The following is a 24,201-nucleotide window of genomic DNA, read 5'->3' on the forward strand; positions in this document are numbered from 1 at the left end:
ATCAAGCAGCCAGATGCTTGGCCGTGGACCCTCAGTGTGCACACCACTGGCTGGAGCTGAACTTGTTCCCATAGTGGCCACCCACCACCTGCAGAGACCACGGCAGGCAGCAGCGAGAAAAATCAGCGAGCAGGACGGCCCCGGATCAAAGCCCAGAGTGGCTGTGCTCAGCCTTCCCTGACTGCACTAATCCCTGTTAACTGGCTTACTCTGGCAGCCGAAAAAAAAGAAAAAAAAAACAAAACCCAAATAGTTCTAATTAAAAAGCAGCTTTTCTTTTTGACACAAATTAAAAGCAGCTGTCACCGCAAGGCGGCCATCCTCAAGTCCACTGGCTTCTCTGGGCTCCGCTCTGGCAAGGAATCACAGACGGCTCCATCCTCCGGCCTGCCTGTCGCTTTCCAGGAATGCCCCTTGGCATCCGGTAACATCTAGAGCAGTGTGACCGTGGACAAGTTGCTCAACCTCTCTGTGCCTCCAGACGCTTTTCTGTAAAACGCAGGGGATTCTAAGAGTGCGTTCCTCAAAAAAGGTCTGGTACATATCCAAGGGCAGTGTGGTGGGACACGCAGAGCACCGCGGGGGTTCTCGGTGTTGGCTTTGAGACTGATTAGAATCACCTGGGGAAACTTAAAATCTAATGTCTGCCTGCAACTCCCCTTCCTCCCATTCTGTTTTAATTGGTCTTGGGTAGGGCTGGGGCATGGGTAGGTATCAACCCCCCCCCCAGGTGATTCTAACATGCAGCCAGGGCTGAACGCTGTTATTTCCTAGCTGGGCGCGAAGCAGAATCAGCCAGGAACACCGAGCGACAGACTTAAGTGTCTCCCGGAGCTGCCCACTGTGGTTGTCACATGGGGTTCCCGGGTGCCTGAAACATGGCCAGTGCAGCCGAGGACCTGACTTTTAAAGGTTATTTAATTATAACTTATTTAAATAGATGTGATATAATTAATTTAATATAATTAAACTGCTACCAATGGGACGTGGTGACCATACTGGACAGTGTAGACCTGGCTGGGGAGGGGGAGCGCTGCTGAAACACAGCTGGCTGGGCCACACCTCAGAGATTCAGATGCAGGAGGTCTGGGGCAGCACCTGGGCCTTTGCATTTCTAACAACTTCTCAGGAGATGCTGATGCTCCTGGTCCAGGGACCACTCTTGGAGAACTGTTGCAAGTGCTGGAAATAAGCGTCATTGGCTCATGTTTCCCAAAGCTGAAAACCAAGGGTACCTGAGGGGATGGGTGGGAACCTCACAGGGTCACAGACTAGAACTCAGAAGCTGGAGAGACTGTTTCCCATACCAGCTGCCTTGGTTTCTGCAGCACACAGTGGAGAACTGGGGACAGGAGAGGGAGTGGGGGAGACCAGTGGTAGAGGGCTCTTGATTCCGAACCAATGCTGGCTCAGGGGCAAGAAAGCCACCAGCACTTAACGATCTTGGGGTTTGCGCCAAGACTTGGGGTAGCTCCACTCTAGCAAAAGTGGCTGATTCACTCCCGACAGGCCCACGGCATTGGATTGGATACTGATACTGATTACGAACACTGGCCCCCTATCCTTTCATCACTGCTGTTTACCCAAAGCACACATTTCTGAATTTCGCTGAGCACTTGCTATGTACCAGACACCGGGCTCGAACGGAGGGAAGTAATTCAAAGATGAGGAGGACATGGTTCCTGATTCCGGGGGGGAGCTCAGCATCCAGTGATGATGATACAAGTGATCCACGCCTATAAGAACAGCCATGTACTGGCGTCTGGGTGGCTCAGGTGGTCAAGCGTCCGACTCTTGGTTTCGGCTCAGGTCACGCGATCGCATGAGCTGTAGGGTCGAGCCCCAAGTTGGGCTCCATGCTGAGCGAGGGATCTTCTGGAGATATTCTCTCTCCCTCTGCCCCTCCTGCTTGTGCTCTCGCTCTACAATAATTAAATCAAACTTTAAAAAAATTAAAAAAAAAAAAAAGCATCCATACCATTTCTCCTACCTGGCTGGGAACACCTTAAGGTAGGGACTCTATTTGGTGTTTCATTTTTACTTCTCTATCAACTTTTGTAGAAGTAGGTTGCTAGCAGGCCAAGGACCTTCTTCTTTCCCCTACAAACCACGGTTCCCAGCTGGCTGTGGTGATCGCCTCCCACATCCAGCACTGAACCGATCGTTTGGTTGCCCTGGCCCAGCGCTGGCTGGATACTTGTCATGGAGCATCTTGAATCTTAGAAAACGGGCTCTACTCTTCCCCGGGAGAGAAGGGGGGCCATGCTGGTAGGTGTGGGAAGACAGGACGCCAGAGAGAAGGGAATGGGACTGCTTCCTTCCTGATTCATGTCGGGGAAGGGTTGGGGGCTGACAGCCGGGAGGCACCGAAACCCTCAGCGAAGGGATACTGGAAGGGTGACCCAACTCCCCTTGCTAGTGGAAAGGGGCTTCGTGGGCCTCTCGCATGGACTTGGCCAACAGCTCAACTCGACCAGCTGGTCGACCCTAGCTGCCGGCCACACGGCACACGGCAGCGTCCCATCCTGAGCAGCCATCCAACCCGAGTGCCAGCCCAGCTTGGTGGCAGACTGAGCACTGGCCAGCGCTGGGGTCACCGTCCAAAGGTTATCAAAGAGGTCAGACCCGCCTCTGGGCTCTGGGAGGCCTACAGGGTGGGCAGCACGGTTGTTCCGCTCGGAATGCAATCACCGACTCTGGAAGCACCCGTGAGCTCCTGCCCCTCCCCGCGCCAGGGACGAGGAGATCGGAGATAGGGTGTGGACATTCCCATTTCCTGGCCTGTGCGGCCCAACCTTGGAGAGAGAAGGGGGCTAGGATGGCTGGTCCAAGCTGGGAATAAAGCTTGGAATTAGGCAATTCCCATGAGAGCCTGGGTCAGATGGGAGGGAGAGACTCACCAGTTTGGAAGAGATTAAGTTCACACTCCAGGTAGTCAAACATCTCCACTGTGAGCTGGAAACTGGACACGAGAGGAGAGAGAGGTTATGTTCCAACGTCTGAGGCCAGCCCCTCCTCAGTCCCCTCTGCCCTGCTCTGTCACTGACTCTGTGTGCGCGTGTGCACGCACACACACCCACTGCTACACACCTGAACCTTAGCCCTCACCCACGTGGGTCTTAAGGCCATCTGAAGATCATGTAGGGTGAATTCCACAGTGACGGTGGCAGAGGGGAGGGCAGGTGCCATGCTGGGTGGGGAGGGCAGAGGGTGACACATTCGAGCCTGGGAGGGATTCTGGATAAGGCACCAACAGCCCAGCCACTGCCCTTGCCACCAGGACCCGTTGACCCCAGCTAGAGGGGTAACGTGGAGCTTTCTTCCCCGCTGGGTCCACAGCCACTCACAAGTTGTTAACGTCGCTCTCTCCGGCCTCATCCAGCTGCCGGTCGCTCATCTGAAGGTTGCCCGGGAACCTGGGATTCTGGAAAGGGAGGCAGAGGAATGAAGTCGGGACAGAGCATCTCAGGCTGACAGTAGGCAAGCCGGCTGGGCCAGCAGCAGGCTTCATGGGTCTGCTCAGGCAGCACGAACACCCTTCTCGGGGGCCGTGTCGGTGCCCACAGAGCCCCTCACCAGCTCCAGCAGAGAACAGCTACTACCTGTCATCAGAGGGAAAGACTCCCTCCCACACCTGGGAGCCAGGCAGGGCTCGGCCCTAACAATTCGTGCTCTGGGACATTCTTCTAAAGATGCTCGCTGGCCCTGCTGCGAGACCCAGCGTGATGGCTACTGGCCCTCACCCATGCTTCCCTCTGTCCTCGGGCCACTTCCCAAACCTGCCACTGTGAGCTCAGGGAAGACAAACCCATTTTCATATTGACCTTAGGGAAACATCATGAAACAATCCTGGAGGTAGGAAAACATTACGCCATGTGGCCCCAAAGTCAGGAAAGACTATTAGGCATGATCATCGGTATCATTATCTTTTCCCCAGTGCGGCCCGTCTGGAATGGATGGAACTCATGACAATGGGAAAGGTGCAGACGTCAAGGGAGGTCTCAGTTCCATGGAGAACACTTTGGGCTCTGAAGACAGAAATCCACCACCTGCCTCCTGGCTGCCCGCTCCTGTGGGCAGCCTCACCACCCCAGCTCCCGAATGTCAAGAGTCGGTCAGTTCCTTGGGCGCCCCCATCTGGCCATATTTAACCTCCTTGCTTGGTCTGGACACCACACCGCTGGCAAAACCTGGTGACCCTGGGCCTTTGTTCGAGGACCAGCTACCAATGTCCCTGAGAAGGACTCACAGCTGGAGTCCCCTTGAATCGTGTTCCCCTTCCCCATCCTTGCTGCTGGAGCGGTGAGCTCCCCTTTCCAGCGAACCGGGTGCCTGGCCCCCACACCACCACCCTGGCATGTGCCTTCCTCCTTACATCACCGGAATCCCTCAGCATCCTGTTTCCCACTCCCTTCCCCGCTCTGAATGTGCCACCAGCTGTCCTCCCGTTCCTCCAGCTTCTCTCTCCTGACTCAGGATCAGCCCTCCTCGTGTGCTATTCAATCCGATCTAGGTTCTGGTTCATTCTGTCCCTCATCAAAGGAGTCCTGATTGAGCCCCTGTTCCAGGCTAGATGCTGGGCAGGACCCAGGACACGAGGAGACACACACACACAACTGTCCTCTGTCCTCCCGGAGCTCAGAGTCCAGAGCGCCCGTGACCTCATTCGGCCTCTCTGGACCCCTGAGCTGCTTCTGATCACCCAGGTCCTTCCCAGGGGACCCACATCTCCCTAGCTGTTGCCCCCCCCACCCCTCCTGCCAGTCTTCAGAGAGACCCTACCATTCTTGCCTGTCCCAGGACCACCATTCTAATCTGGCTCTCACCGTCTTCCACTCTGAGTGGGAGGGTCTCACACACCTACCTGGTCACCGCCCCCCACCACCAGCCTGTTCCTCACACTGATGTGGATCTGCGGCCCATCCCTCAGGAACCCCAAACTGTGCTAGGCCTCAAGCCCTCTGTCTGAGGCTGATCCTCTGCCTGGAACGGCCACTGTGTCCTCCTCTCTCTTTGCAAGGTGGCAGACAAGGATCTGGGGGTCTGGGGTGTGGGTGTATTCCTTGGGAGGGAGGGAGGGCGGCGAACGGACTGTGGGGTCAGAGGGCAGGCCGGCAGACTGTACGTCCAGCACTGACTGCCTCTCCGGTTCCACACGCTGTCTACAATGTGACTTTGACATTCACCTTGGCTGGTGTGGTCCCTGTCCCATCCCTTTGAATCCAGGAACCCCCATGATGCCTCAGCCCATACAGGGCGTGGAAGGGATGTTCTGTGACTCCGAGGCTGGGTCCTATGAATGCCACGCACTTCTACCTTGTTCTCCCAGGAGCCCGGCCAGGCCGCAGGGGAGTTCTCACTCACACTGAGACTTCACGAGGAGGGAGATGCCAGGCCAGCTCCACACTGTCCCAGTTCTAGCCAGCACCGGGCTGGGACCGCCTGCGGGACCTGCAGCCTGCAACTGCCCAGCTCAGCCCTTCTGGAACTCCGGACCCACGGAGGTGTGAGAGATGACCAAGGGCTGCTGGTGTTACAGCTCCTGAGCTGGGGGTGGGCTCAGGTGTCCCGCCTGTTAGAAGCCTGCCTGGGTTGCTGGCGTCTGGGCGCAGGACCCCATTACAAGCTCCTGTACCATCTTGGGCATCTCTCAGTTCTGGTCCTCATCGGACTGGCTTGGCTTGTCTCCCAAGCAACTATGACTCCTGGAGGCCGGGCCAAAGTCCCTTCACCTTTCTCTCTTCAGAACCTGACCCAGTTCTGGGCTGCGGCCAGCACCGGGCTCTACACGAGCAGAGGGAAGGCTGCCCACGGAGCAGAAGGGGCTTTCATGCCCTACGGGCCTGAGTTCAAATCCCACCTCATCACCGAGGAGCTGTGCAACAAGGCAAGACCCTGGAGCAGGCTCCTAGTTTCCGGGTCCTAGGCTAGAGGAACACCGCCTTCCAAGGTGCGGTTTCAGCAGGACGGGCGTGCACAACAGGGTGGCATCTGTGATTCAGAGCCACTCCCCACCCCAAGCCGTTAGAGATGAATCTCCTCCCTTCGGCATTTCCAATGCCAGCAGCCCCTTCCTCCCCACCCTGGTCCATCCACACCCTCCCTCCACCTTCCACCTCTGCCCTCTCCTTTCATCTTCCCCTTCGATGCCGCAGCCCTGCATCAGCTCCGAAGGCCTCTGGCTTCTGCTACAGGCTCCCGGGGCCTCTTTGCCAGGTGACTCACTGCCGCAGGTATGTGGGCCTCCTCCCCATGACGGTCCCGGGCACTTCTGGACGAGCAGACCCTTTCTACATACCCTTACGTGCCACCTGATTCCCAACATTATGGTTTTAGCTGCACTCAGCACCTTAGAAATACCGTCTAAGGCCACCGATGGCCGAAAAGAAGGTTCTGGGTGGGAACTCAGTACCTAAAAGGGGCTATTTTTATTAACAGTCAAGGTAATGCTTCTGAAACATTTTCCTCAGGCAGCCTGCGGGCTGGGGCCCTTCTCTGCAAAATGGAGAAGAGGGTGCGGAAGATGTGGGCCAGAATCCCAGCCCCGTGTCCCGCAGCAGCTGTCCTATCATCTTGCTCTTACTGGATAGGATATAAACGCTCCCCGAGTGACGGGGGCCCGGGCCAACCTATTCCTGGAAAGGCGTGAGAGTTCGGCTCACGGGGGTGGCCGGGGTGGGGATGGGGGGCTGTGGGGGGGATGGGGGGCTGTGGGGAGGGATGGGGGGCTGTGGGGGAGGAGTGGGCAGAACCGTGGGGGGCAGACTCACTTTGGTGTGATATTCCATCTTCGTTCTTAGCAGTCTGAGGTAGATGCTGCAGAGCTGGCCGTACCCCTCGCTCAGGTGGCCCTTTCGGGAAACGAACAGAAAGCAGGGTATCAATACTAACATTTGGGGCAGAGACTGACAGCCAGGACGTCTGTTTTCAACAATATATTTTTTTCTGCTTCTGAAAGAAACAAACGGCCACTGCAGAAAATTTTAGAAGATATAGACAAGCACACATACAAACGCATTGCCCTTAATCTAAATACGAGAAGGAATCATGGTGAACATTCTGGAGTACATGTTATTTTATTTAATTTTTTTTTTCAATTTCAATAGACTTTTTTTGAAGTTTTATTATTTATGTAATCTCTACACCCAACGTGGGGCTCAAACTCACGACTCTGAGAGTAAGAGTCGCATGCTTGGGGCTCCTGGGTGGCTCAGTCAGTTGAGCATCTGACTTTTGATTTTGGCTCAGGTCATGATCCCGGAGTCCTGGAATGGAACCCCGCATTGGGCTCCCTGCTCAGTGGGGAGCCTGCTTCTCCCTCTCCCTCTACTCCTCCCCCATTCAGGGTCCCTCTCGCTCAAATAAATAAAATCTTAAAAAAATAAGTCACATGCTCTTCTCCCTGAGTCAGCCAGGTACCCCCAAATAAAGTACGGGGATGTCCTATACACCCCCTTCTTCCACGTGTATAAAACCACGCCCCGCCCCCCACTCGTCAACTTCAGCACCAGAGTGGGACATTTGTCCCAACTGACGAACCTTCCCTGATACATCAACATTGTTCACAGTGAAGCTTACATCAGGAATCACTCTCGGTATGATACATCCTACGGGTTTTGACAAACGGATAACGTCCCATACCTACCATTACAGTATCACGCACAATAGTTTCACTGCCTTAAAAATCCTGTTTTCCACCTTTATTCTCAAATATAAAATGGAGCCCATTTTTTAACTTAATATACTTCACTTCTTTCCCTACCTTTTCAAATTTTCTTGTTTCTTTATGGTTAGCGATATTTTTAATGATATTTAAATTGTTACTGAGTTATTTATTGTTATATATACATACAACAATATATATAATTGTTATTTCTTTTTTTAAAAATATAATTGTTATTTAAACTGTTATTGAGTGAGTACTGTAATTTATCAAACGAACTCCCTACCGCTGTACGTCTTAGGCATAGGCATGTTTTCTATTATAAGCTATATTTCAATGACTGTTCTTACAGGACAATCTTGTGTACAAACACAAGAACTTCCTTTGCATGAATTCTAGACAAGGCTTCTGATGTAAGAATTTTAAATCTCCCACCCAGAGTAATCACAGTCTGGTCACAGGCTGCTTCCTTCCTCCTGTCTCTCTCTCTAAGTACAGCAGAGGAAACAGCTCCTCCAGATGGATTCCAGCCGACGGAGGGCAGCTAGAGGGTTTTACATGGGATGGGGACTGAAATGGGACAGATCCCAGCTGGGGACAAACAAGCCTTCCTGTGGAATCTGCCCACGCGGTCACATCCTGGGTGCCCAGGAAGACGCTGGAATTAGCAGAGTGATGCTCGAGACTCTTACCTACACACAAAAGAGGAGGGGGACACGAAGAACTCTTGAGCTGAACAGCTGTGGTTCCCACATGAGCTCTGACTTCTACCTCCTCTAGACTAGAGGAACCCCCCACCCCGAAACACGCCTCGAGGGGCACCAGAGGGAGCGGGGTCATCAGAGGAGGCTGAAAGTATCAATGCCAGAGATCAGATTATTTCCTAATGTATTAGTTTTCTATGAAAAATCGTAATTGTACATTGTACTTGTTCATCATGGAAAAATTAGAAAGTAGTGGAGAGCAGACAAAGCGAAACTGTGCTCCTCATCGAAGACAACCCTATTTCACATGAAAATGCCCCAGGATCAGAAGATGAACGGTTCATTCAGTATAAAACGTAAAGCTATGAAAGTCATAGGAGGTAACAGACGACCTTGGGTATGGCAATGACTTTTGAGAGAGACTAGAGTCATGCTTCATGAGAGAAATAACCAATCATCAAGATGGGCTTCATTAAAATTACAAAACGTCTGGAAAAATCACTGTCGAGAGCATGAGAACCCACAGACTGGGACACACCTGATAGAGGACTGTTATCTGAAACATACAAGGTAGTCTTAAAACTCAACAATAAGAAGACAAACAACCTGATTTTTTAAAAAATGGGCCGAAGACCTTAACAGACACCTCTCCAAAGAAGACATACAAAGAAAATAGCAAAGGAATAAAATGGAGAGATGCTCGACATTACATGTCACCAGGAAACACAAATTAAAACAACACGGAGGCACTAGCACACACTTATGAGAACGGCCAAAATCCAGAATACTGATAACACCCAATTCCACTATGTGGGCAACAGGACCTCTCGGTCATTGCCTGGTGAGAATGCAGAATGCTGCAGCCATTTTTGAAGATGGTTTGGCAGTTTCTTATAAAACCAAACTTACTTTTGCCACATAATTCAGCGGTGCCGCTCCTTGGTTTTTACCCAAAGGAGTTGAACACCCAAACCAGAAGAGCTCATGGTGTTTACGGCAGCCTTACTTATAATGGCCAAAACGTGGAAGCAGGGGCGCCTGGGTGGCTCAGTGGGTTAAGCCTCTGCCTTCGGCTCAGGTCATGATCTCAGGGTCCTGGGATCGAGCCCCGCATCGGGCTCTCTGCTCAGCGGGGAGCCTCCTTCCCCCTCTCTCTCTGCCTGCCTCTCTGCCTGATTGTGATCTCTCTCTCTCTGTGTCAAATAAATAAATAAAATCTTAAAAAACAAAACAAAACGTGGAAGCAACCAAGACACTCTGAGTTGGGGAATGGGTAGGTGACCTGTGGTCCCTTCGGACAACGGAGTATTACTGAGCGCTACAAGGGAAACGAGCTATCTAGACCTGAAAAGACATGGGGGAACCTGAACCGCATGTTATTAAGGGAAAGAAGCCGGTCTGAAAAGGCGACATACTGTAGGATTCCCATTCCATGACCTTCTGGAAAAGACAGAACTGTGGCGAGGGTCAAAGACCAGTGGTTACCAGGGCTGGGGGAGGCGGGGAGGGATGACCAGGTGGTACACAGAGGACCTTTGGAGTCAGTGGAACTATTCTGTGCGGTATCACCGTGATGGGTACAAGTCCTGATATATTTGCCCAAAGCCGCAGAGTATACGACCGACATCCCATGTGAACTATAATGCAAACCACGGACTTCAGATGATTATGATGTTATCAGAGAAGTTGAATCACTTGTAACAAATGTACTATGTTGGCAGGGTATGTTCATAAACGGGGGCATTACACGTGTTTGGAGGCTGTGAACCTAAAACTTGCTGTAAAAAAAAAAAAAATTAGGTGTCTGAGTGGTTCAGTCCGTTGAGTGGCCGACTCTTAACTTCGGCACAGGTCGTGATCTTGGGGTCCTGGGATCGAGCCCTGCATCGGGCTCTCTGCTTGGCGGGGAGCCTGCTTACCCCGCCCCTCTGCCTGCCTCTCTGCCTACCTGTGATCTCTCTCTGTGTGTCAAATAAATAAATAAAAAATAAAATCTTAAAAAAAGAATGACAAGCAGATTTGGGGGACAAAAAAGAACTCCAAGAAATAAAGGCTAGATTAAAATGATAAATCTTGGGGTGCCTGGGTGGCTCAGTGGGTTGGGGTCTCTGCCTTCGGCTCAGGTCCTGGTCCCAGGATCCTGGGATCGAGTCCCGTGTCGGGCTCTCTGCTCGGCGGGGAGCCGGCTTCCTCCTCTCTCTCTGCCTGCCTCTCTGCCTGCTTGTAGTCTGTCTGGTGAATAAATAAAATCTTTAAAAAAATAAATAAATAAAATGATAAATCTTATGAAGAGGTTTAACAACAGATTAGACCCAACTGAAAGCTAGATTTACAGAAATTATCCAGAATGCAGTTAAGAGGCAAACAGGCAGAAAACAAAGAAACATGGTTGAAAGACATGGGGTGAGGGGGCACCTGGCTGGCTTAGTTGGTGGAGCATGAAACTCTTGATCTCTTGAGCATAAGCCCAAGCCCTGTGTTGGATGCAGAGCTTAAAAAAAAAAGGCACTGGGTTATAGAGCAGGGAAAGACTGTCATAACCAAAGTCTCAGGGGAAATACAGAATGGAGCAAAAGGGACAGTTAAAGAGACAAAGAGAATTTTTCATAACTGATAAAAGATATTACCCCACAGATTTAAGAAATCTAAAGAATCCCAAAATACATTTGCACCTCTTCCTAGTAAGATCTTAAAAATGACCAGAGGAAAAGCAGATTTGCTTCAAAGAAGGCACAGTGAGTCTGACAGCCAACTTCATGGAAATAATGGAATCCAGAAGTCAGTGGAAGGGTATCTTGAATAATATTGCCCCCATGCTGAGAGAAAATAACCGTTACCCCCAGAATCCTAAACCCAGGGAGAGTATCTTCCACAGAGGAGGGTGAAATAAAGACATTCCCAAACAAGTAAAATTGGTTATTTGTCACCATGAGATTCTCACTAAAGGAAGTAATTCAGGCAGAGAAAAAGCGATCCCAGATATTAGAACGCAGATGAAAAGAAAGAGCGAGCACAGAATAAAAACGATTAAAATAAATTATCTTATAGAACCTAAAAAGAAAAACAAAACCAAAATTAAAATACATGACAACAATAACATACCCATTTGGAGGGAGGGCATGGAGTGAAAATATTCTAAGGTATGCATTACAGAGGAAACAGCCAAAGACATGAATTTTAGCTCTTGATAAACTAGACATGCATTCTGTAATTATTGGATAACATACCAAAGAGTAAACAAATAAAAGCAGAGTTTTAAAAACAACCTCCTAACTAGTTTAAGGGCAGAATGGAATGAGAAAAAAATAACCAGTCGATAGAAAGAAGACAAGAAGAGAAGAGAAACAGAAACAGGACAGAAGAGGCCAACAGCAGAAGCTAAGATGGAAGACAGAAATCTAAAAATACCTTGCACGTAAATGGGGTAAATGTGCAGCTAAAAGACAAAGACTGCCATCATGAAAAAAGCAACAATATTCAACTAAATGCTATTTATAAGGGACTTTTCTACGACACAGAACATAGAAATGTCAAAAGTAAAAGGGTGGAAAAGAGACACCAAGCAAATTCTAACAAGAGAGAAGACCCATGCTTTCCATGTTTAGAGACACAAGCAGAAGCTCTCCAGCATGCACCTGGGAGGTTAGGGGACAACTCTTAGCTTTGCTCAGACCCACTAGCCTGACGTAGGAAAGGCTGCTTCCCGCTGGGCCTGTATTATCAGCAGTGGGTGCACTGGATGACATCATTGCTAACATTCTGTGAATGCAGACAGATGCAGGTAAGAATTGGAAGGAGGGGCGCCTGGGTGGCTCAGTGGGTTAAGCCTCTGCCTTCGGCTCAGGTCATGATCTCAGGGTCCTGGGGTCGAGCCCCGTATCGGGCTCTCTGCTCAGCGGGGAGCCTGCTTCCCCCTCTCTCGCTGCCTGCCTCTCTGCCTACGTGTGATCTCTGACTGTCAAATAAATAAATAAAAATTAAAAAAAAAAAAAAAAGAATTGGAAGGAAAGGGCCAGAGCTCTCAGCCAGTGGGGGCAAAGAGACGTATCAGAATTGACCCGAGAGAGTCTTCAAAATGCAGATTCCGTGCTGTGAACACACACGCTCTGTGGACAGCAGAATCTAGAGATTCTAGCGTGTACGTAAAAACCTCTTCTAATTGATTCTGATACCGCCACCGACCTCCTCTCCCATCGTGAGGCAGAGAGAATCCCTAGATTCTCAGGAAAAAAGGGAAAGAAAAGGTACTGGCATTAAGAATTGGGAATGCTAGTTCTCAGTGTTCTGTGACCCGCATGGGACCAGTAGAAGAAAGACACAGGAATTGTGGCCAAGTCACTGCTGAGGGACCCCAATGCCTGGAGAGTGTTATGGCGTGAGGTGCCATTGGCAGGAGACACTCCCAGGCCCCAGAACTTCCCTGCAGCTTCCGAGGCCCCAGGAAAGACTGTGGATATCACAGTCCTATTGGGGGCCATTGCTGATCCCCTCCTCGACGCTTAGGAGAGAAATCCCAAGCAAGATGAAAGAGACGAATTCATTCCGTCCCGCAGTCCTTGTTCTGGGGCCCCTGGGGAAGGAGAGGCAGGCGGTCCCCGGGTGCATCTCCAAACTCACCCACATCCTGCCCATGTCACTCAATTCATTTTTGTATCTCAGGGAGTCCTTCAGGACCTGGAGAGGGAAGAAAACAACGGGACAGAGGATGGCGTAAGACGGGGCTGGGGTGGGCAGAAGGGCAGACCAGACAGACAAGTCCACCTCTAATCAGCCTAAAGGCCAGGAGAGAGGCGCCTGGGTGGCTCAGTCCTTAAGCTTCTGCCTTTGGTTCAGATCATGATCCCAAGGTCCTGGGATCGAGTCCCGCATCAGGCTCCCTGCTTGGCAGGAAGCCTGCTTCTCCCTCTCCAACTCCCCCTGCTTGTGTTCCCTCTCTCGCTGTGTCTCTCTCTGTCAAATGAATAAATAAAATCTTTAAAACAATAATAATAAAGGCCAGGAGAAGGGGGCAGCTGCCCCTCTCTGTGCCAGAGTAAACAGCGCCCCTTTTGCCCCCGGCGATCCCCCTTTCCCCACATGGCTCCCTGGCCCCCTAGCCATCCCCTACAGCCCCAGAACTCACGTTTGGGTGTCCGTCTCGGAGAAGTTTGTGAAACACGTGGCAGAACTTCCAGCAGAGGACAGCGTTGCTAGAGAGAGGCAGCCGGTTGACCACAGACCAAAAGGTCTGTGCCCCTTTCTCATGGTGGGTGCCCAGTATGCACGGTGAGGGAGGGTCATGGAAAACAAAGGCAAGGATGGGCCTTTTCCAATTTGTACAAGCATGCTCTGGGCCAGCAGCAGTCCTGGGTTGCCTTTCAGTGGGTAGAAACTTTGGCTGGAATCAGGGCTCTGCTGTGGGAGGCAGACTCTGCCCTTTCCCTGGGTTAGCCTGAGGGTGGGATGGGGCCTTTGGGGGAATAATGACAGCTCATATTTTAGCGACACATTACAGTGTCTCAAAGTTCTTTCTTATCCAGTCTTCAGATGCGAGGGCACGCTTTCAGCTCTTCATTGGGGCCCTGGCCCTGGTGGGGACACCTCGGCTCCTCTTCCAAGCAGTACCTGACACCTCCCCAAATAGGCACTCTGCTCTTTTCTGTGATTTCTTTATTGAAGGCTAATCGGCATCCATCTCGGGTCAGATCCATAATCGTACATTCATTTCTGGTATCCGACATAGTTCTCGGACAACCTCACATAGCTACGGTCTATCACCAGATGACACCATTACACACCGATGACTCTATTCCTGATGGCGTACCTTGCACCGCCTTAGTCATTCCGTAACTGGGAGCATTTTCCCAAAACTTAACATGACTGTTACACCTCACCCCTACCATAAGCCTTCCTGGTCTCGTTCAGAGGCGCACGCATCTCCGAACACCTTGAACTCGCTCTATGTGGGATCCTGGGGCCACATCCACCTGAGATCCAATTCCAAGCACACCCACGGACCCCAGCCATGATGTGCACGTAATAAACGTCCATCTGGTCTGGCGTGATTTTAAGTTAGCGCTTACATGGGCCTCACACACCCAGCAACTGCGCACCATCAAGTCCAAGTGCAGGTCTTTCCCCAGAACTACAGGCTCCTTTGTCAAGATTCAGGTAAGAAAGGGGGGTGCCACGCAGGACAGAAAGACTTGCCTCGGGTCAGAAACTCTATGACTCATCCAGAACACAGGCCATTTTGCTTCCGGGCTAGAGGGTATCACCAAGTTCCTTCCCCAGACTGAAATTTGCATTTCGAGGGTGGGGGGGGCGGGCTTGAACCCAGACTTCTGGGTCTAGAAGCTGACATCAGCTTTAGGTCTTAGAGGGATTTCTGAAATAACGGCACAGTCTCCCCTGAAGCAGAGCCGCCTCGGGCTAGATGGAAGCCGAGAGGAGAGAGGGACAGCTTCCCACCCCTCTCCTGGGCTGACGTCTCAGGGGAGACTGTGGTTACTTTACCGAAGCCAGAGCAAGTGCAGAGTTAAAGTCAGGCACTGTGACCTTGAAAGAGACAAGGAGACCTTTCTGTCCTTTGATTTCCTAAGCATTTTAATGTACCCACTGCGTATCAGGGACTATAAAAGACACTCAGGGATATAAAAAAAATAGATAAGACTCAGTCCCTAGTCCTCTGGGAGTAGATATATGGTGGGGGCAGGCAGGGGGGCAGGTAGACACCCGGGATCAGTGGCTATCTGAACAGCACTTCTGACGTCAGACTCCCAAATGCTTATTCAGCTGGGATTGAGAGTGGCTGACGGTCTCCAAAAAAAATCAATAAAGAATAAATGTTTTGTGATATCTTTAGGCTTTAAAATCCTGCCCTTCGGAGTTGAGCCTTTTAACATTTAATCCACCTCCTAGAAATGGTGACGCAGAGAAACTCACAGAAGGTGAGAGTGGGAACGTGAGACCTTTGAGATCTTCTTTGGCCAAGTCTTTCATTTGACAGACAAGGGGACGAAGGCTCATGGAGACCCCGCTGGACCCACCAGAGTGAGCCAGACTGCTGCGGAGGTGGGATTCCAGAACCTTCTTGTGGTACCCCTTCCGTCACTCCAGGTAGCTTCCCTGGGAGGGTCTGATGTGTCCCGAGCACATTGACCTCTGACAACCATCTCTTATTTCATATCTCAATCGGACAGATCAGTATTCTTAGCAGACAGGGGTCGGGACCAGGTCTTTTCCCCCTGAGAAAGTCTACTGGGGCTTTTCTTGACTCAGTAAAGCAAGGGGACTGTGCCTTTCTGGGGATAAAAGGGCAAAGTCTAACTAGGCTCACTGTTGGGCCAGGTTTCTGGGGTGCCTAGAGCCCCCATCCTGCAGCAAAGCCCTAAAGTCCAATCAAAGTATCTTCCCACCAATAAAGAGCAGGATGTGCTGTTAGCACCGCTTCCTGACGGTCTGCCATGGGCTAGGCATCCTGCTGGAGGGGTGGGGCTCCTCTGGCCAGGGAACCTGGAGGGTCTCCTCCAGGAGCCGAGGTGGGATGGCCTCCACGTGAGCTGTTCTGACCCGGCTGTGTCACCGCCACCACAATGAGCCCAGGCAAGCGGCAGGTGCTCGTCCCAGACAGAAGCCCAGCCTCCGCTGGCCCTGGGCTGCACCCTGCTCTGCCCCGGTTCTCCAGTAGCCTCGCTGTTGCAACTCTGGGGGGTCAGCCCACCAGCTCTCGGACTCTATACCTCAAGGGCAGATCCCAAGGGATCCAACAACCAGGGTGCAGCCTGCACTTCCCTCCCAAGCCACACCCCACGAGGGTGGCTGCCCTAATAGCCCATGCCTATTAGGAGGGCCTAATAGGGCATGGGGAGGGGTGCAGCGTGGTGGGGGGCTGGAAACCTCCAAGTCACCAGCTCCCTAAGTTGGCTTGAGGGTCCTGTTCTCTCCCCTGCTGACTGGGGGGGAACCAGCTCACAGAGGTGGCTCTAATTTCCATGGCCGAGCCCCGGTGCCGGCCTATGGCAGCCCAGACCACTGACTGGCTCTGAGCTAGGAGAAGGGGAGATAATCATGCTCCCACAGGGGTGGTCCATTTGGCCCCTACAGGCCAAGTGCAGGGTCTGGAGTGCTGTGACAATCCCTTCTGTGCCCCCAGGAATCCTCTCAAAGGGAAGTCCCAAGAGGGGCGGGGTCCTTGGTAAACTGTACAGAGCTGAGTTCGGAAGTGGCTTTGGTCCCTCCCCCACCATGAGCGGTGGTCTCAAAGGCCAGCTGCTGCCCACCGAGGCTGCTCGAACCTGCAGGAGGCCTGGCCACTGTGGGGGTCCCCCTTTCCGCAGCTGAGCAAGGACACCTCGCCCTGACCTCAGTCCCCACCATTTGACCCGCCTCGGGGTTGGTCTTCCAAGCAACATCCAAAAGGATATTTCTGGCGTGTTTTTCCTTTACAGCCACTTCCTGCGTATTAATGGCCTTATTGATGCTGACAGTCTGAAAAACAAGAGGGAGGGGGAGGGGAGAGGAGGCTGAGATGAATATACTTCTGGAGTGTCCGAGACCCTCCCAGGCACCCCACCCCATTCTCTCCCTGCAATGACTTCTCCCCAGCTCCCCGAGGACCCCTCTGCCCCATGGCCCCCATACAGGCAGGGCCCCCAGTGGGGGGCAGAGATGGGCAGCGCTCCCAGGCCAGCTGGCCCAGGCTGTCCTAAGGCAGTGGGCTTTGCTGCCTGGCATTGGCTGTGCCCAGCTGCTGTGCCTGCCTGCCACTCATTCACTTGGCACAACAACATGGCAATTAGAGCCCGCACAAAGGGATGCCTTTCATCCCCCAGGGAAACATTATTTCTCTGGGAGCAGGAGGAAGAGACGCTGAGATCAGGGAGCGGCTGTGGCCCAAAGGCCATCCAGCCGCCCCTCTCTCACCGCTAGAACCTTCCACGGACACTTCTTCCCTAGCTAGCCCAGGACTGCAGGGGTCACTCTACCTCTCACTTTCCCCACTCCTGGGTCTCTTCCAACCCTATCCAAATTCTCTTTTATTCCCTTACTTAAAGGGCATTAAGAGTATTCACTCCTTTCCAGCTGCGTTAAAAATCCTAACTCTCTTTGGAAGGTAGCAAATCGTGTGTACACACGAATACAGTTTAACACAAACACATGAACGGGACTGTGTCACGTCGGTTGTTTAAATATAGGTGTTTTCCTTTTCCTGTTTTGCTGTGCTTCTCCTTCCATAGACGGTACTCCACACTGAGCCACGTGAATGTGCTGTGCGTGTCACACACGCACGCACACACACACAGACACGTGCGTGCACGCACACACACACATGCACACACCACTACCTACCAAAGGGGTCGATTCTGCCACTGTTTTCTAGAAATGGGATCGCCAAGTACAGACTTTTCTACATCCTGCCTTTTTCAACTGCAAATGTGTCATGGAAAATTCTCCAAGCGGGATGGCAAAATTCTAGCCCATTCTTTAAAGAGACAAGTACTGGTCCATGGTGCAGGACGGTGTGTGATTCATACAAACATTCCCATACTGGTAGGCAATCAGTTTTGCATTGGTTTTTTAAAAATTATTTATTTATTTAATTAAAGATTTTATTTATTTGACAGAGAGAGAGAGCAGGAGCAGGAGAGGGAGAAGCAGGCTCCCCATGGAGCAGAGAACCCGATGCGGGGCTCGATCCCAGGACCCTGGGATCATGACTTGAGCTGAAGGCAGAGGCTTTAACCCACTGAGCTACCCAGGGGCCCCTGTATGGTTGTTGTTTTTTTTTTTTTAACCATTTTAGTCAACATGCTTATACATGTATCCTTATTAATCGATGCCTTCGTTTCCAACAGGTAGATTCCTAGGAATGGGATACACGAGGTCAAAGCATGTTGCTTTTTCTTTTCTTTTTTTTTTTTAAACTTCTCATTATGGAAAGATCCAAACCGACAAACATGGAGTCTAATCCAATCAGCGTTCACGCAGTCCCCAGCATCAACCTTTATGAATGTCCAGCCAAACTGGCTTCCTTACCGACAAGGGTTCGCAAATATTTTCTGTAAAAGGCCAGTTAGTAGATATTTTACGCTTTGCAGGCTACATGGTTCTCCCGAAGTCTGCTTTTCCACTGCAAGTCCTCCATTCTGCAGAAGCTGGAGGACAAAAGGAGCCTGGCACATACTAAACAAATATGTAGCAGAATGAGCGGGGCTGCATTCCAAGAAAACTGTATACACAAAACCAGGCAGCGGGATTTGGCCCATGCCTGTGAGTGTGCTGACCCCTGCTTTCTACTATCAACCACTTGAACCCCTTGCTCCTTGGATTACTTAAAGTCAAGTCCCAGACATTACATCATTACATCATTTTACTAATAAACAGTTCAGGATGAACCTCTTGAGGGAAAAAAAAAAAGACTACTTACAAATTAACCATAATACCATTATCACACCTAAAATTTTAAGGATACTTCCTTAATATCATCAAATGGTTAGGCAAGGAACGCATTTCCCTCTTGTGTTGAAACAGAAAAACTTTCTTGACCTTGTTCTCATCAGGAGTCCCACAAGGTCGCTGTCTTGCTTTCTGAAAAGGCCCTCATGGTTCACGTTTCCACCATGGACAAAAGCATCCCCGCCAGCCCCGTTTTTGCTGGGCTTATGGGTATGGTGACGTTTCACTGTGACTTTATTTTGTATTTTCTGGACTGCTAGTGAGTTCTGAATACTTCCTTACACGTGCTCCCAGTTGCGGACTACCTTATGTAGTTAAGGACAAACACTAGCCTTAGATTGCTTCTCCTGCCCCTAGATTATGCTGGTAGATGCCGACACTGTCCTCCAAGGGTTTCACTGTTAGTTCTTTTACATTGGAGTCTTTATCTGGAAAAAATACATACCTATGTACCTGTGTATGTACACGTTGCACAAAATAGGTTATTTCTAGCCTTTTCTAGGATATGTTCTTTTACAACTGGTTTATGTGACTTTGGGCTGTGCTCCTGAAGTCTGCTTTTCCATGTAATCTTTTTCTCTCTACAGACTTAACTCTTCAACATTAAACTCTGTTGTGGGTTGAACTGTATCTCCCCAAAAAAGATGTTCGTGTCCAAATCCCCCAGTACCGACCAATGTGGACTTATTTGGAACTAGGGTCTTCGCAGATGGAATTAGTTAAGATGAGGCCATAATGGGTTAGGGTGGGTCTTAAGTCCAGTATGACTGCTGTCCATGTGAAGGCCACATGAAGACACGGGACACACAGACACACGGGAGGACAGCATGTGAAGACAGAGGCAGAGACTGGAGTGAATCACTTATAGACCAGGGAACGTCAAGGATGGGGGCGACCACCAGAAGCTAGGGAGAGGCAAAGGAGGATTCTTCCCTGGAGCCTTCAGAGGGATCCTGGCTGCGGATGGACCTCTGGCCAAAGCCCCCACATTTACTGGGGCCCTAAGAGGGTGCCTGCATTCCGCATGGAATTATAAGGGTCATAAAAAGGTTAAATGACAACAGACATGGTAAGGGGCCGAACTGGAGGTGGTCAAGGGTCAGGGGGTTCACAGAGGCAGTCAGTAGTATGCGCTGCGAGGAGGAGAAGAAACCACTGTTAGCCAGACATGCTAGAAACCATGCCAGGGCCTCCAGGGGGGCCTCCTGGTGGCCGGGGTTTAGATTAATTCCACAAATATTTCTTTAAACTGACTGACGACACCTTGCCCAAGCTTGGGGTCATTATGAGTCTTTCTTGCAAAAATAAGAAAACCCAACACTTTAACATTCCTTTCAACAACATAAAATGACGTATCATGAACCTGGAGCTGTAGGTCCCCTATGTGATTGTGTGTTGGCTGAAACCTGAAAACGTTCTGTGCTCTAACGTTGACGGGAGGGAGAAGCCCCTGGAAACTGCGATACAGCTCCCGGAAGACCTCTTAGAGGAAGAAGGAGGGGACCTGTCCCAGGTGCTGTAATTCTCCGTGCAATTTACCTACTTCTCTCATTTAGCCTCATTCAAACTAAGTGGCATTTGGTTCTTCCACAGGAAAGCCAAACAACTAGCTTGGGGTCATACTGTTGGGTTTCAACCTTGGTCCACTGGATCCTTAAGCCTGGCCCTAAACCTCCGTGACAGCTCTGGGCTGTGGAGGGGCTGGCCATAAAGGGGGCTGGGTCTAGCTCAGGGTCACAGAAGACGGGCCACTGGGGACAAGGAGGAAATGCCTGGAGCAGGCTGTGTGGCTGGAGGGCAGCATGGAAGTAAGGGAAGGATGGGGATGGAGCCAGAGGGGGAGGTGGCACCGGGTGTGGAAGGGCGGTGGGCTTCTGGGTGGGTAGGAAGGGCCAGCGGGGGTGAGAGGAAGAGGATGGAGCCTACAGGAGAAGATAGAGACAAGAGAGAAATGAAGGAGTAAACCCTCAGCCAAAATGACAGAAATTAAAATGCAAAGAGCCCAATAGAAGGTGGGCCCCAGAATGAATTTCTTTCCTCTTTTTAAGATCTTTATTTATTTTGAGAGAGAAAGAGAGGGCGTGTGGGGGTTGGGGGTGAGGGGAGCAGAGGGAGAGGGACAGAGTCTGTGCTGAGTGTAGAAGCCTGATGCAGGGATAGATCCTATGAGATCACGACCTGAGCCCAAACTAAGAGTCGGATGCTTAACCGACTGAGCCCCCCGGGCGCCCCTCTAAAGTAAATTTCATGAGATTGGCCAACAGAAGCTCCCAGGTAGGGGGACACAGCAGAGGTCCCTCCCAGCAGAGGGAGAGCATCAAAGATACTGCAGAGGTTTTGAGCATAGACAGGTGAGAGCAGAGAAAGCCTGTCTCAGGCTGAGGGGACCCTATAAGCCGAGGAGGAGGCCAGGGGGGTTCTGGGTGAGAAAAGCCATTTTTAAAAGGATGAGGAAGTGAATGAGCCGTGGTTATGATCGCCACGAGAATGGCAGCTAAGGAGTGCTTGCTACCAGCCCCTGTGCTACTAACAAGCATTTTCGATGAATGCTCTCATTAAAGTCTTCTAACCCTACATCCTCCAAGTAGGGGAGTATTAGTATTAATCACCTCCATTTCACAGACGAGGAAACCAGGGCTTATAAAGGCTAAGTATCTTGCCCAAGGACCCTCCGCCAGCGAGTGACGACTGGAGACTCAGATGCCATGATGTCAGAGCCCAGGCTCTGAGTCGCAATGCCCACACTAGACATGGTCCTCCATGCCAGGGACACAGAATCAGAATCCCAGTGATTTCCACGCGCTGGAAAAATGGGTTAAATTTCCCAAGATGCAACCCAGTAGATATAAAGGAGATTTCCTATATTTAGACCTAACTCTCTGGCACAGGGGAGATAGGATTCAAATCAGCACTTGTGAAAGGAGTTAGGCGTTTTATTTGGCTGCTAACTTACTATAACTAACTAAGCGACACCATGATGGGGTTGATCAAAATGCAAATCTGAGGTCTGGGTGTATTAAAAGGAGTATAGTGTTCAGAATGAGGGAGGGGATGGTTCCAACTCTAGGCAGGATCAATTCACCCATAAAACACTGTTCAGTTTAAGGCTTTACACATTATGGGAAAAACTGTCTGACAGAGTAGACCACTTCTAGGAGAGGATGACCTGGATTGGGAGGAACCCAGGAACTGAGGGAAATTGAGAGGAATATCAACATTCTGAAGGGTGGCCACGTGGAAGGAGGAATGACTCCAAGGATCAAACCGAGACCAATGGGTAGAAGTATATGGTGGTCACTTTTGGACGTAAAGCCGTCTCGTGAAAGAGAGAAATCCCCATTAGAAGTATATAGGCAGACACCTGGCAACCTCTCCTCAGGGTTACTGTGGAAAGGACTGATAGGCTCAGGCTGGATTTGATGATTTTGGGATTCCTTCCCCTTTTTTAGACTCTGTAAAGGCCCTTCAGATGATGGAGGGCTTTGGATATCAGGATAAAAAAATAGGGCCTGATGGACAGGAGGGACCCAGAGAAGGCTCTTGAGCAGGGGAGGGACCTGATACAAAAGCCCTTCCATCCTCCTCACACCTCTTCAGTGCCCTAAGGAAAGCGTGGAACGATTTCCGTGTACACAAACAGTCACAGCCTCGAGGACAAGTCCAGGCCACCGACAAAGGGCCTCGCCTGGCACTGGGCTGTGGAATGAAGTTTCTAAAAGACAACCACACGCCCTGCCTGCCCTAGTGAGGACAGCCCCAGATCCTTCTCTTGCAGCTCTCGGGAGCTTCCACTTTACTGCAGGGGACATGCCCCGGGTTCCCCGACCAATGCTTCCCCACGCACAAGTGCCCCAGGGGAGGGCCTGGCCCACGGCTATAGGCGGGCTGCCCGGTTTCTGAGCCTCAGCATTCTGGGCTTGTAAAGGCAGGCTGTGGGTCCTCCACGGCCCTTGGGACATCAGACTCAGGGAAGTTTCCAGGGCACAAGTTCCAGGCTCTGACGAGTTTCCAGTACTTCTGGAAGACTTTATGCCTGGGACAGCAACCCACGTCACACGCACTTTCCATTTCCTTCTACATTCCAAATCCCACCCATCTTCCCAGGGCAGACCAAACTTTACCATCCCATACACCGGCCAGGCCACTCCGACTAACAATTTCTACTTTCCTACTTTCTTTTTGTAGATGTATTTATTTATGAGACAGAGCAAGCGAGAGAGCGAGGGAGTGGGAGCGACGGAAGCAAAGAAGCTCAAACAGACTCCACAGTGAGTGGGGAGCTAGACATGGGGCTCGATCCCACAACCCCAAGGTCAAGACCTGAGCCAGAACCAAGAGTCAGACACTCGACCAACGACCAACGGAGCCACCCTAGATGCCCCTCCTACTTTCTTTTTGAATTCCGATTTTTCTTTTTGAATTTCGAATACCAGTGTTTGGCAGTGGTATGTCACTTGACCTCCCCAGTGAGATTAATTTAATTCTGAGGGCCAGGACCTGCCTCTTTCCCTTGTGGACCCACAGGTGCTAAGGCCGGTGCAGGGTCTTAATCTATCATCGGATTCCTAAGGACTGATTGCTTCCCAGGGCTCCCCCTCTAAAAAGCACCAGGTATGTGATGATTCGTGGTGCCTTGAGAAAATCTGCTCCCATTCCCTCCCCTCCCCGGACTCTCTCTGAAGGAAACTGTCAGGTTCTGAACCGGGCAATGCCTGCGGGGACCCTCCGAGGGCCGAGGGTGGGAAGTCGGGGCTCGATTTCTCACCTCCGGTCTAGGTTAGAGAACATCCTCTGAGAACAAGCTGTGCTCCAGATTTCCCTGGAGTCACACAGGACCTACGACCACGCAGAGTGCCCCTGAAAGAGCGGCATTGTACACAGCTTCCTGGCCCAGCTGGCCCCTGTGTCCCAAGCTGGTTCCGGAGAGCCAATTACCAGCAGGCGCTGCAGGAAGGGTGACTTTCTCCCAGCCCCTCCCCCCCTGCGCCCTCCTCCACTCCTACAGGGCAGCCTTGGCCAGGAAAAGCGTGGGGCCCTGCTTCTGCTGGGCATGTCCGGTCCTGCACACAGCGCCTGGCAGGGGCCCCGCACTCGGGCTGGCTCGCAAAGGTTCCACGGCAGGGCCCAGACGAGAGGATGGGTGGGAGGTCGGGGTGTCAAGTCCTGAAGCGAGGGAAGGGTCCTGAAGCGAGGTAGGGCCCCTGCCCCCGCCATCTGGAGGGAAATGTGAGACCAGGCGGGGCAGAAGGGGAAAGGAGAAATCGAGATGGAACAGAGGGAGAGAAAATAAATGCAAAGAGCACCTGGGGTGCAGGGGGCTGAGCAAAGGTGCAGGTGGCACGTGCTAATGGCCTGGGGAATGACTGCCCACTCGGAGGGCTGGGGACTGGGGACACC

At 51.3% G+C, this 24,201-nt stretch overlaps 1 protein-coding gene across 3 annotated transcripts in view; it reads right to left on the minus strand.

Annotated features, from left to right (window-relative positions):
* HIP1 (huntingtin interacting protein 1) overlaps nt 1-24,201 on the minus strand; it is a 129,163-nt gene that overhangs the window by 26,896 nt on the left and 78,066 nt on the right. For all 3 annotated transcript variants that reach the window (XM_032872452.1, XM_032872453.1, XM_032872454.1), the window contains 6 exons: nt 16,773-16,836; nt 13,490-13,632; nt 12,985-13,041; nt 6,771-6,851; nt 3,348-3,424; nt 2,901-2,962 (listed from right to left, as the gene is read on the minus strand). In XM_032872452.1, coding sequence (XP_032728343.1) covers nt 2,901-2,962; nt 3,348-3,424; nt 6,771-6,851; nt 12,985-13,041; nt 13,490-13,632; nt 16,773-16,836 — 484 coding nt within the window. The remainder of the gene's footprint in view (nt 1-2,900; nt 2,963-3,347; nt 3,425-6,770; nt 6,852-12,984; nt 13,042-13,489; nt 13,633-16,772; nt 16,837-24,201) is intronic.

The sequence above is a fragment of the Lontra canadensis genome, unplaced genomic scaffold (assembly GCF_010015895.1).
Source record: "Lontra canadensis isolate GAN:19392208 unplaced genomic scaffold, GSC_riverotter_1.0 scaffold45, whole genome shotgun sequence".
Lineage (NCBI taxonomy): Eukaryota > Metazoa > Chordata > Mammalia > Carnivora > Mustelidae > Lontra > Lontra canadensis.